At 43.8% G+C, this 13,456-nt stretch overlaps 1 protein-coding gene across 6 annotated transcripts in view; it reads left to right on the plus strand.

Moving 5' to 3' along the window:
- NOX4 (NADPH oxidase 4) overlaps positions 1–13,456 on the plus strand; it is a 179,821-nt gene that overhangs the window by 78,888 nt on the left and 87,477 nt on the right. For all 6 annotated transcript variants that reach the window (XM_075919391.1, XM_006118376.3, XM_075919393.1 and 3 more), the window contains one exon: positions 1,014–1,074. In XM_075919391.1, the coding sequence (XP_075775506.1) occupies positions 1,014–1,074 (61 nt within the window). The remainder of the gene's footprint in view (positions 1–1,013; positions 1,075–13,456) is intronic.

Below are 13,456 nucleotides of genomic sequence, written 5' to 3' on the forward strand. Positions count from 1 at the left end.
GGAAACATAAGGAGCTGTTCTGTTTTGCATGCTTTCCCTCTGATACCCCCACATTATCTCAAGATCATAAACCTTAATAAAACTATGGCTGGAATATGGGATCAGTTAAAAAAAACCCAAACAACCCCCTTAAGTCCTCAAATGAATTAAACTTGAACCAGATAGTCTTCTGTACTTCCATTTGAAAGACTCTCCCAGCTCTAATGGTGTTTTTCATCTCTAAAATGTTTCACAGATATTAAAAATTAATTCATATCTAGAAGGTTACTATCCCCATTCTGTAGAAGGAGCAAGAGAGGTATAGAATTCAAGTACTCCCAATAGTATAGTGTCTGAGCATCATGCTGTATGCAATGTACTCATCCATAAAACACCCCTGTGAGGTAGGACAGCACTATAACCCTAAATGTGGGGAACGGAAGGCATAGGAAGTAAGCTAATTAGGCTTCTAACGTCCACTGATTTCAGAGCCACACTGTAAATGTTTAGTGGAGCATGGACTTAGACACAGGTCTCCTAAGACCTATGCTAGCTAGTTCTCTAATTGCTGGGTAATCCTTCTTCTCTAGAAAATTTGTGACTTTGCCAAGACCATACACTCAGGCTACGTCTATACTGCACCTCTCTTGTGCAAAAGCTTATGCAAATGAAGCATGGATTAGCATATGGCCATGCTTCATTTGCATAATTAATTAAGGGCCCTTTTTTGCGCAAGAGGAGTGTAGGCAGCTCCTTTTTGCGCAAAACCCCCTTCTTGCTCAAGAGCCGTTCTTCCTCATTTTTTCAGGATCCACACACATTTCAAAAGCTAGAAAAATAAGAATCTCTTGTCTGTTACTTTCTCTATTGGTTCTTGTCAGCATGAAAGTCAGTACAGGAAACCTTCATTGGTCACGGTGGATGTGTTTCTAGAACCACCATGAATGGCAAAATTTCATCTAAAAATTGTACTTAAATCTCAGTTTATTTCATTATTTTTCAGAAATGTTCCTTAACGTATTTAATTTTTTCAGTGTCCTACAGATACCAAAGCAACATTTGGAGTCCATCTTAAAATAGTGGGCGACTGGACAGGTATGTAGAAACAAACTTTTCTTTTTAGGCACAAATATCTTCATTTGAAATGTTACTCTCTGGAGTTTTGAATACAGTGATCACCTTTTGATTATGAAGCTTTTTCACTAGAAGTCATTGACATTTATTTTTCAAAAATTGCTTTTATTTCTTTATCAGTGCTACTGCTGACTTTTTCAGATGTATATTTCTTTAGATAACACTTTTTTTAGTAATAACAGGTGTTCAGATTGTCAGCTAATTATTAGCAATGTGCCTCTGTCTGTATGCTTTCTACAATAGCCTGCTGCCTCTGTGCCAAGTGTAATGGTGGCTGCAGAAATGCTGAAATGTGCACTCTCTAGATAAGGGGATTTTAATACCAGTGGTTTGGTTGGCTGCCAGGTTAATTAGCACTTTTGGCACATTGAGATTACAGGTTACTTTCATGTTCTCCCTGGCTCTTCCGCTATTCTGTCAATGTTCTCCAGACCACAGGTGTCAGCCTGGATTCCATGCAGAGGAGAATTCTAATTTGCCGCTCGCTGTGACAGCTGTTTACTGAGGTGACGGTTGTCATTGGTGTCTGATTGCTGACTTTTTCCAGCTTTGCATTTTCTGTCTTAGCAGGAAGCCAGCTCATTAGTTTTTTGTAGAGGAATGTGTTCTATATTCACTTACTCTGATTCATCGATGTGACGTGGGGTGGGCTTCTTACTCACTACCTCTCCCCAGGACCAAAGAGCTGCTTAAAGAACAAAGAAGGAGAGGAAAAAAGAAAGAATTGATCTTTCTTGAGGATGTGTGATCTTCAGCAGGTGCCTTCGCTGACTGGTTTTAGTAGATCTGATTTTGTAGGCTACAGTGTTTTCCCCCTGCCTTGTGTTTGTGTTATCAGTTTAGATTGTAAGCTCTCTGGGGCAGGAACTCTGTTCTGCTCTGTGTCTGGACAGGGCCTACCACAACTGAAGCCCATTCTTGGTTGGTCCCTAGGTTCTACCATAATAATCATGGTTAAGAATAATATAGACAATTGTACTTTCCGTAAAGTCTGTCTCCTCAGCTGTTATTTCAAGCTCTTCTCCAGTATGCCATCATTACATTTCAAATAATGTACAGCTGACAGCACTGAAGGCTCCCAATATATTGCAGAGATCTAAATTAAACTCCTCAATTAAAGGGATATGGTGGTGTACAAGTATTATGAATCAGAGATGTTCCAGTTAGATCAGAGCAATTTCACATGTCCTGGTTGCTGCTGCTGCTACCTGCATCTGGGAGACGATGTGAAGGAGTAATAACCTGGATTGCTTCTGGCTCTAACAACTTGAAGGAGCAGCAGTACTATGCTGCTGTAGGCATACCTATGAAAGATATTGTGTGCTTTTCTAAAAATTGAACAGAAAACCTTATAGCCTGGGAATTTGGGGGCAGGGAGGCAACTGCATGTGGGTAGGAGATGTGTATAGCGGTGAAGTCAGAACCATTTGACCACATCCACTGATGAAGACAGTGATACAATGATAATTGAGCTGGCAACTCTTTGTGGGAGATTTCTATGGCTGGAACGACAGTTTTTGCCTACGTGCCAGCACATATAAATTTAGTGTCCCAGTAGATGGAGGTAGTGGCTTCCTAGCAAATAATTATGACTTTGGAAGTAAATTTTCAGCAGATAGTTAATAGACATTCAGACAATATAATTACTTACTGCGAGGAAATGGTGATTTATTACCATGGAACACAGGGACAGATTTGAATGGGGGGAGAGTTTTGAGACCCATTTAAATGAAGTAGCCTGTGAGGCAAATCTTCAGCCCATGTGTACAGAGTCATTCCATTAAAATCAGTTGGGCCATGCCAGTTTATACCAGCTAAGGATCTGGCGTGTTAATTAATACATTTTCAGAAAGTCTAAGTATGGTCTCCCTTTTTGTAGGCAAAACATTCATCCTGAAGATGACTTTTGGGTGCAGATTAGAGTGCTTTTCCTTTATGATCATACATTGTGCTAAGCCATGCAAAAACATATTGTGAAACAGTCTCTGCCCCTGTGAGTTTATGGTCTAAATCAATGGTGCTACGTCAAGCTTTATTACACAGGCGGGCCACATAAACCTAAGCACAAACTTATGTAGGCCAAGCAGATTCTATATATTAATAAGATTTAAAGTCACCTGTATTGGTTTATATTTTAAGTTCAGCTTGCTTCATATATGTCATTTAACAGGATCTGGGGGCACCATGGAGATGTCAAATCAGGGTGAGTTGCATAGAAACCGTGCTATTTACAGCCCAAGATTGGGGATTTCTCCTCTATAAGGCACACAAACCAGTCACAAAGAGCACTTCTCTTTGCTGCACTGGCCAGGAAGAAGTCAAACAAACAATCCCTTAGACACTCCAACTTCTCCTGTTCAACAATCAGTACCACACCTTACACAAATGAGAGGTTATGAAAACCAATCTCATCAAATCCAAAGATGTACTTCCAATCCCAAAGGAACAGCCTTTGCCTTAGGAGCTTTGCCTTAGGGAGGGTATTCCCAAGTGATCCCTTCCCTGGAAAAGGGTTTATTTTATATCTTTTTAAGTACACTTGGGTGGTGGCAGCAAATTTGTATTTATCTTTATTTCTTGGATCTCAGGGAGACTGAGACCAGATAAGCTTGTTTCTGGGAGTTCCAGAGACGGGTTTTACAGAGTTTATTCTGCTAGTCAGCCCCCCATCTCTGCACGCAGAGTGTCAGGTTGGAGGATTGAGCCGTCACAACATATGTCTAACAGGGCTTGATTGCTGCCAAAAGAAATTCCTTGTTACTGATTTCTTAAAGGAAACCACAATCCGTACAAGGTGGATTTCTTAAGATGACTCGATGGGGCTCCTAATAAACCAGTCTGCTTATACTCAGTGAAATACAGTGTGCTGGGTATCACCCTAAAATTTTATCAGTCCCCTTTTTTACTGTAAGGTCATAAACATAGGGAGACTTTGGCACAGGACTGCAAATAAAGATTGCCAAAGTTCTAATTTATCCTCTGGTAAAGATTCCTTTTATGGCCAGGGGCAACCAATATAACCTCTTCCCCTCAATTACTCTGTTTATAAGATACTTTTCTGTCTCCCATAGACAGGCCCACTGATGGGGGAGGCAAAGAGGGCAACTGTCCTTGGACTCATCAATTCAAAAGGGCCTGGGGCTTCCGGCCATCGCCACCACTACTGCAGTGACAGCCAAAGCTCTGGGCTTTTTAAATTGCTGCCGGAGTATCGGAAAGTGTGCTCCAGGTGGCTCTGAGGACTGGCTGCCAGGCCCCCAGGCCCACTCCTCCCGGCCCTTCTGGGAGCACAGACCTGTACTCCTCCCACTTTGCCTAGGGGCCCAGCAAGTCTTTTGGCCCCTCGGATCATAGGTATTGTGTGGATTAATGATTTGATGTTTGTAAAGTATATGGTGGATAAGAAGTGCCATAAAAGTGGTATATTAGGTGTGGTCTGCCCATAAAACTTTAGGGGTTAGGAGTGAGATTTTTTTCCCCTGATATAGTTATGGCAGTAAAAGCCTCAGTGCACACACAGTTTTACCAGTATAGTTTATTTTGCTGTCCAGACTGAAATGAAGCACTGTAGTACCAGCATCTACCAGGAGAGGAGGGGATGTTTCCCTAGGCATTTTACCAACTATAAAATGGGAATAATCTCACTTCTTACCAGGGTGTTGGGAAGACAAGTTTATTGAAGACTGGGAGGTGCTCAGATATAGTGGTGATGGGGGCCATAAAAGTACCTAAAATAAATTTGCCAGTTTAACTAAAGTGCAAAACTTTTCAGCATAAACAAATTTATAATTTCTCAGATTCAGTAGATAAACATTAGCTGATTAACACTTGTTTGTTCTGCTTCCTTGATATCTGGCTGGTGACCCTTTTCCCCATCAGACCTGGGAAGTTTGTGAGCTGAACATTTGCGGAAGTCCTGTTTTTTTTTTGTTTTTTGTTTTTATTATTTGTTGACAGCTTTGTTGCCTATGATGCTCCTTTCCTCGTGCTGCTCTCTCAAGTACGATTGCTAGTTTTGCTTTAAAGCTGACATTATAGCTAGCGCCCTCTGAAGGGAATTGAGAGGTTAAAGGCCATGATGATCTGTCCAGCAATTCAACAGCAGGAAAAGCAAAACACCACACTGTAGCAAACAATGTGTCTCGCCCATTAACTGTTCTTCAAGTCTTTAGACAGAAAGTGATATTGATAGCATTAAAAGAGACATGCTCTTCTGCAGTTCTGCAAGATGCTGTCATGGAAAATAAATATATAGCACACAGAAGAATAAAAGTGAACTATATTTTTTTAATAAATCCAGTAAAAAGACTGCAATATATTACAAAGTCTGCTGGGACAAACTAGTTAGGGTTATATTAAAACATTGGTTTTGTACTGTGCCTTAATAAGTTTTGTTCGGTAATGATATCATTCTGCTATCAGACTATTTTTCACGTTAATGATGTTTGCAAGATGGATTCAGTATTGTAGGGTTACAACATAATATTATAGGGACAATATAATACCACCGTGTTGGCCTTCTGTTGAATTTGGGACTCTTATGTTACTGTATTAAGTCAGGAAGCTGTAGAGTATGTAATTTTGGTCTGGTTTGGAGAGGAGGATAAATATTGCAATGGGCCAAGTGTGGAACGTAGGCCACGCCTTGCCAAGAGCGCAGAAAATCTGGCTGGTGGATCTGGCACTCTCTGGTGGGTGTGAGTGCACAGCGCTCAAGGATGGTACGAGGTGGTGGACAAAGCAGCAGGCCATGGTAGCAGCGGGTCCTTTATGGGCAAAATGGCAGCCAGATCTGCTTTTGACCCCTTCCCTCCATCTGTGCCAGACCAAGCTGCATGTATGTCTATTGTCACAGTGGGACAGGTAATGTTAGTAATAATAATATAGGCTTCAGTTTTTGTGACCATCAATCCACAAAAGCACCAAAATTCACAAGCTTTTGTAAGCACCAGTTTGACAAGACTATTGACCTTAAATATTGACCATCACCTTTTGACATTTCAGATGAGTAAAATGGGACACAATTTTCTAGTCAAATTTAAGGCATTTCCCTGTCATTTTCTTGTGCCTGGGCCAAAAATGATTGTTATAATATGATGAAAATGGCACCTCTTAATGAGAGAAGTGATGATTAACTAATTATTAACTAATATTTATCAGGTGTTTGATATTACAAAAAAATACAACCATTTGAGAGATTTCAGCAGAATGGCAGCTGCTTATTAAAATGTGAAAGGCATTGCAGCCTTGGATGCTATGCATGGCAATGGAAGGCATGAGGGTCATGCAGGGAAGGGTGTGTTGTGACAGTAATTAGCAGGGGCTTGGCACGAGTGCCATGAAAAGTAACATCTGACAAGCCACTGTTCAACATGCCTTTCATTTCACTAACATTACATATTGACAGTGTCCTGCAGCTCTTCCTGCTTTCACTCTGAACCAAACCCCACTTCTTAGTAGCAGTGAGAATGGGATGGCAAAGAACTTTTTTAAAAGAGTATCTGTGACTTTTGGCTTATGTAATATGTGACATTTTCACTGAATTGGTCCAGGATACATTATACTGAAATCATCTTTCATATTCTTTGTTGCACCACTGGATATTCAGAAGCAAAATCAATATATGAGCTACTTGAAAAATTAAGATTTTTTTCTGCAGAAATCTTTAATGTTAACTAGAAACATTATTTATTTACATTTACACAGATTGATTTTGGTGGCCACAGGGGTACCAAAAATTTGACTACCAAAATATTTTGCTTGAAAATGAAAATATTTTGATTTGGAAACACTGTGGTATAGCCTCAGAACAGTTGTAGCTTGGTTGCCTCAAGCTCCCATTCTGTTAGGGTCTACACAGGAACATTATTTCAAAATAACTAGCGTTGTTTCAAAATAACTTAGTCCGCGTGTAGACAGCAAGTAGTTATTTCGACATAATGTCGAAACACTATCAAGCTGGAGGGCTTCTTACTCCAACTCCTGTATCCCTCATTGTACAAGGAGTAAGGAAAGTCCGAGGAAGAGTGCTCTATTTCAAAATAAGTTCTGTGTGGATGCTCCCAATTTCAAAATAAGTGATTTTGAAATAGGCTACGCAATTGATGTAGCTCAGTTTGCATAGCTTATTTTGAGTTAAGCCCTGCTGTGTAGATGCCCCCCTTATAGGCCAATTTCCAAGATCAAACTACATTTCCCATGATGACCATAGTCTTCCCTCTTGAAGAGGAGAGGTGGAGCATCATGGGAGTCCATGGCCATCCTGTATCGGGGTTGTAGTCTGAATGGGAATCCTGGCTCATACAAAAGAATGAGGACATGAGGCAGTGCAACGGTGCAGCCAAACTGAAATATTTTGGATTTGGACTGAAATTCTTTGGTTTTTGAGTGTTTGGTGTTTTTTTGGACAAAAATTGCATTTTTCATCAGACAGCGGACACTTGTGAAAAATTGTGTTTTGTCAAATGCCCAGTTATCTATCCAGAACCACCTTTAATACAAATTTTTCAACCAGCCTTAATGATTGTATTACAACTAATGCTTTTCCAACTCTGGAAGATCCTCAGTGCCTTTTCAGTAATTAGCAGGGAGCCTGCCTAGTGTTTGAAAGCAGATATACTTAAACCTGTGGGAGTTTTTTTTTTTTTTTTTAGAAAAAAGCCAAAGAGGCAGCAGGTGATTGTGCATATGGAATAGTGCATAACCACCCTTCGGGGGGGGGGCATCCTGAAGGAGTGCACCTCAGGAAAATCTTGCTGTGTGTTCTCATGGTGGGGAGGAAGGAACTGAGTTTGATAGTGTTTTTGGAGAGGGGCTGTGAGGTTATGCTTCCCCATAACAATGGAGCAACAGAGAGGAGTTTTAGCAAGTGTCTGACTGGCTGCGTACTTGTGCAATGATTACTTTAATACTGTTGGGATTGTAGTGTGTTATCAATATAGCTTTTAGAGCTTTGCTAGTCATTTTTGTATTATTTTTAATCTGAAATAAGTGGGTGGTTTCCATTCTCATTTCAGTAAACAAAACTTAGCATCCTCCCCTAACATGAAAATATATTCTCATATGTGTTTTATTGAAGATATAAATGCCATTTCCTCAGGGAAGATTCCACAGGCACTCCCACACATATATTTCAGAAACATAACCAGAATTATTCTGTTTCCTTCAATGACTATCACTGAACTGCTGACTGCATGGTCAGTTATCCCCAGGGTGTCAGTTATGCTCTAAGTTTTACTTAAGTGCTGCTTTAGCTCATAGTGATGGACTTTCTAAACAATGAAATTTATATTCTATTACTATTATAAAAGGAGAAGCGTCCATCACATGAGAACTTCCAGAACCTGGGTTTGAGTCCTGCCCCCGGAGCAGCTGGGTATTTGCCTCCAACTTCCCCAGGGCTAGAGCTGGTATCAGCTAAGGGCAAGGAAGTGGGTTACCAGCTTCTTCAGGGCTGGAGCTGGCAGGTGTGAGCAGCTGGCTTTGGAAGCCTGGCGCTGCTTGGTCTGGCTGCAGCACATGGAGCAGCAACACCTCATTTCACGTGCCCTGGCTTTGTGTGCATGTCACATTAGTAATACCACTAAGAAAAAGCTACTCCGATAGGGTTTGTCTACACTAGCCCCCTAGTTCGAACTAGGGAGGCTAATGTAGGCATTCAAATTTGCAAATGAAGCCCGGGATTTAATATCCCAGACTTTATTTGCATGTTCCCATCTGGTCGCCATTTTTAAGTGCCACTAGTCTGGATTAATTGCCCGCGGCTACACGCGGCAGTTAAACGGTAATTCAAACTAAGTCCTTAGTTCAAATTACCTGTTACTCCTCCTGGAATGAGGCAGTTAGTCCGGACTAGTTGCATTTAAAAATGGCGACCGGGTGGGAACATGCAAATAAAACCCGGGATATTTAAATCCCGGGCTTCATTTGCAACTTTGAATGCCTAAATTAGCGTCCGTAGTTCGAACTGGGGGCTAGTGTAGACATACCCTGTGAGTAGGCAACAGTAAACAAAATGTCTTATGGTCCAGGCATAGAACCCTGATGGGCCACAGGTTGCCCACCACTGCTGTATACTATGTCAAAACTATTGTATTTAGTACAGTAAAACTCCAATTGTCCGGCATCCAGTGGTCAGGCACTCCCGATAGTCTGGCACCAACTGGAACCCAGAAGTCCTCCGACCAGCTGGACAATTGGAGCTGCTGTGAGCCCCATGGGCGCTCGTGGCTGGAAAAGGGAAGGGGAGAAGAGGGTAAGGGGGTTATACCCCTGTGACGGGTCTGCTGAGACCTGCACTACGTCCAGCAGGGGAGTGGGGGATGGGCGGGAAATGGCGCAGCGAGGGGCGAACCCTCCACCGTTTTGCAGGAAGGCGGGGGAAACCCCGTGCAGCCACCGAGAGTTTCCGGGAAGGGAGCGGGCTCCCCACTCCCTAGAATGCAGTAGTTATCGCCGAGCAGGGGGGTGAGGGGCGGCGCTGTGGGATCAACCAGGCAGCACCCTAGCTGCTCTGCTCCGCCGCTTCCCCAAGTCTGCCGCTCATTAATTTCAGCAGCGGCAGACTTGGGGAAGCGGCAGAGCAGAGCAGCTGCGGTGCTGCCGGGCGCTGAGCAGGGGGGTGAGGGACAGTGCTGTGGGACCAACCCAGCAGCACCCCAGTTGCTCTGCTCCGCTGCTTCCCCAAGTCCGTTGCTGCCGCTGCTGCAACTGACGAGTGGCAGACTTGGGGAAGCGGCAGAGCAGAGCAGCTGGGGTGTTGCCGGGTTGGTCTCGCAGCACCGCCCGTCACCCCCCTGCTCAGCAATAACTAGTGCAGTCTGGGGAGTGGGGAGCCCACACCCCTTTCAGAAACTCTCGGCGGTGGTGCGGGGCTTTCCCCGCCTTCCTGCAAAACGGCGTAGAGTTCACCCCTCGCCGCGCCGTTCCCTGCCCACCCCCTGGACGCAGTGCGGGTCCTGGCAGACCGTTCACAGCCCCCTGCCGGAGTACCTCCCGATACTCAGGCATATCCGATAATCTGGCACACCTACGTCACAAAGGTACCGGATTATCGGAAGTCTACTGTATTCCTGTTACATTCCTAGTACCATGGAAATGAAAGACGGCAAAGGTTATGAAGGAGCAAATCTCATATCTTTACCAAGACAAACTCCTACTGACTTTAGTATAGGGACATTGGAAACTATAGACTGTGAATATAGAAAAAAGATAAGTTAAATATTCGTTAAGGAAGAAATATTAGGATTAGTGACTCAACTGTAGTTTACCCTTAAGATATTATCAGCAATAACTTCTTTAGCTCAGATTTAAGACATAATAGCAGAAATGTACATAGAATGAGCTTAAAACAATGTTTGGATATACTGCTTGACACATTATATACTTTGTGCTATGCATCTGAATGAGCTAGATGGAAACTAATATATTATGTCTGGTTTCACTTGCCTATCATTCAAATGATCTTCACATAGGGTTTTGGTATTGTACTTCATGAGATACGATAGGAGGTGGAGTTTCAGATGTGGTGAGGTCTTGGGAAAAGTCATGCATTTCTTTCTGTGACCATTCCCAGCCAACTATTAAAGTTTATACAAAAAACAGGAACTCAATTAGGATCCAGCTGAGCTCTGATTACTTTACAGTGCTCTGTGTTTTCAGTGCAGCCATGGTAGGGAAGCTTCTGCAATTAAACTTGTAAGTATTCTGAAAAAGTCAGAGTTGAAAACACAACGTGAGTACTACATTATAGAAATGATGTATAATTAATTACAAGATATAGATATAAAGTATAATTTCATACAAATGATTTTGTATTCATTATATAATGTATAATTAATACAAATAATTTTGTATTGTAGTTTTTGTTTCTTTATTCCAATCTTGTTTCCATTGTTTTTTATCCCTTTTGGTTAGATAAATTCATGGCTCAACAAGGACTGGAGGCCCTGGAAAGGCATTGGTCCTTTAGGGATCACAGTGATACTGTTTTTTCTATGCTTATATGGCACCATATATGAGCACCTCACAATCTTTAATGTATTTATCCTCATGACATCTCTGTGGGGAGCATAGTTCCTGCTAAGGTGTGTGCCTGCGCTGCCACACACAAATAATCCCCCCACCTCCTCTGGAGAGCTATGCAGGAGCTCTGGTGTGGCGGGCAGGGCCAGCTGAGATGGTGTGATGAGGGAGCTGCTGGGGTAGGGGACCGTGATCGGATGTGGCCATGTGGCAGCTGGGGGGAGGCCTGCTCCGGTGGCTGGGAACGGGACATGCCACATAGTTGGGGTAGGGCGGGGTCTGGTCTAGTGGCTGAGAACGGGATATGAGGCATGGCAGGGGAAGCAGAGGAAGGGGGCCACGTCTTCTCTGCTGGTCAGGAACATGTGTATGTTAATAAATTGGGTGCCAAGGTGGCAGGCATCCAAACCAGCACACATAACCTCAATATTGATGCACAAACCAAAACTCACTCTGCTCATGGTTGGAAAATCTTAGAAGGAACACTGGTGGGGAAGCGCTATTATCCCCAATTTAGAAATGAGGAACTGAGATGCAGAGAGACCAGGTGCCCATCTACACTGCATTTTAAAGCCCATAGCAGTGAGTCTCAGAACCAGGGTCTACAACCTGTAGCTTGTGGGTTTTGTACTACAGTGCTAAACCCAGCTGTGCAGATTTTCAGCACAGCTGAAGCTTGGAGTGGGATGGGCTACAGAGCATGAGCTCCAGACATGCCATAAACTCTACCCTGCTGTACTTAGTGCCATAGCATGAGACCCATGAATCTGAGTCTGTTGATCCAGACTCTGAGGGCTTGTCTTCACTGCAGGGTGGAGTGATGTTGCAGTGATTGATCCAATAGTGGTTGATTTAGTGAGTATAGTAAAGACACACTACATTGACTGCCAATCATTCTCCTGTTGACTCCAGTACTACAGCAGAACAAGATGAATAAAAGAAGTTGACAGGAGAGATTTTTGTGTCAATCCCTCCACAGTGTGGATCCCACCGTACATAGATCTAAGCTATATTCATTTGAGTTATGCTGCTAACATAACTCAAATTGCATAGTTTAGATCAGGCCTGGGCAAAATATAGCCCACCAAACCACCGGATCCAGCCTGCGGATGCTCCCTGTTTGCCTTGCCCTACCTGCACACCACTCAGAAACGTGGCTGCAGGGCAGTTTCACTTTTAAAACTATGAGCCTAGGGTATGTCTACACTACCACCCTAGTTCGAACTAGGGTGGTAATGTAGGCAACCGGAGTTGCAAATGAAGCCCGGGCTTCATTTGCATATTGCCGGGCGCCGCCATTTTTAAATGTCCGCTAGTGCGGACTCCGTGCCCCGCGGCTACACGCGGCACGGACTAGGTAGTTCGGAATAGGAAGCCTAATCCGAACTACCTAGTCCATGCCGCGTGTGGCCGCGGGGCACGGAGTCCGCACTAGCGGACATTTAAAAATGGCGGCGCCTGGCAATATGCAAATGAAGCCCGGGAAATTCAAATCCCGGGCTTCATTTGCAACTCCGGTTGCCTACATTATCACCCTAGTTTGAACTAGGGTGGTAGTGTAGACATACCCCTAGAGAGGAAGGGGGAAGCTTTAGGAGCTGTTCCTCCCCCTAGCACAATCCCATAGGCTGGCTTCTGGCCAGAAACTAGCCAGTGGGAGCTGCCTGTTTCAATAACAGGCAGCCACGAAGCACAAGTGGCTCATAGTTATTCACAGGCTGCGGGGGCAGGGCAAGCAGGTAGGCTGATTCAGAAATGGGCTGCTAGCTGGTAAGTCTCCTGACTAAAGCCTGCCTCTGGCACTCCAGCCCCTGCCTTCCCCAACAATCTGCCCCCCACTTCTGCCCTCTACTCCACAAACCCACATTCTCTGCCCCCTCCTGTCCCCATATCCCTTCCCAAATCTGGCACCCCAGTCCCCTGCCCCAGATTACTGTCCCCTCCTGCCCTAACTCACAATCCAAACTCTTGCACCCCTGTCCAGCGCCCCGGATCACAGCTGCCTCCTTCACCCAAGCTCCCTCCCTTACTCCAAGCTCCTTTCTGCACCTAATCCTCATCCCAGACCCCACACCTCCTCCATTAATATCATGGAAGAGAGTGGCCCTCAACCACTTTCCACATTCTTGGAATGGCCCCCATCAAAAATTAGTGCCCACCCCTGGTTTAGATTGACCTGTCCTTGAAGTGTAGTCCTACCCAAAAACTCACTGATATGGGGTTTAAAATGTGGTGTAGATTTACTCTTAAGTCATTTGTACAGGGTCATTTAGAAGGTTTCTTCAAGTCTTAGACTAGTGCCCTCACCAATGGACTATCC

Source organism: Pelodiscus sinensis, chromosome 1, assembly GCF_049634645.1.
Source record: "Pelodiscus sinensis isolate JC-2024 chromosome 1, ASM4963464v1, whole genome shotgun sequence".
NCBI lineage: Eukaryota > Metazoa > Chordata > Testudines > Trionychidae > Pelodiscus > Pelodiscus sinensis.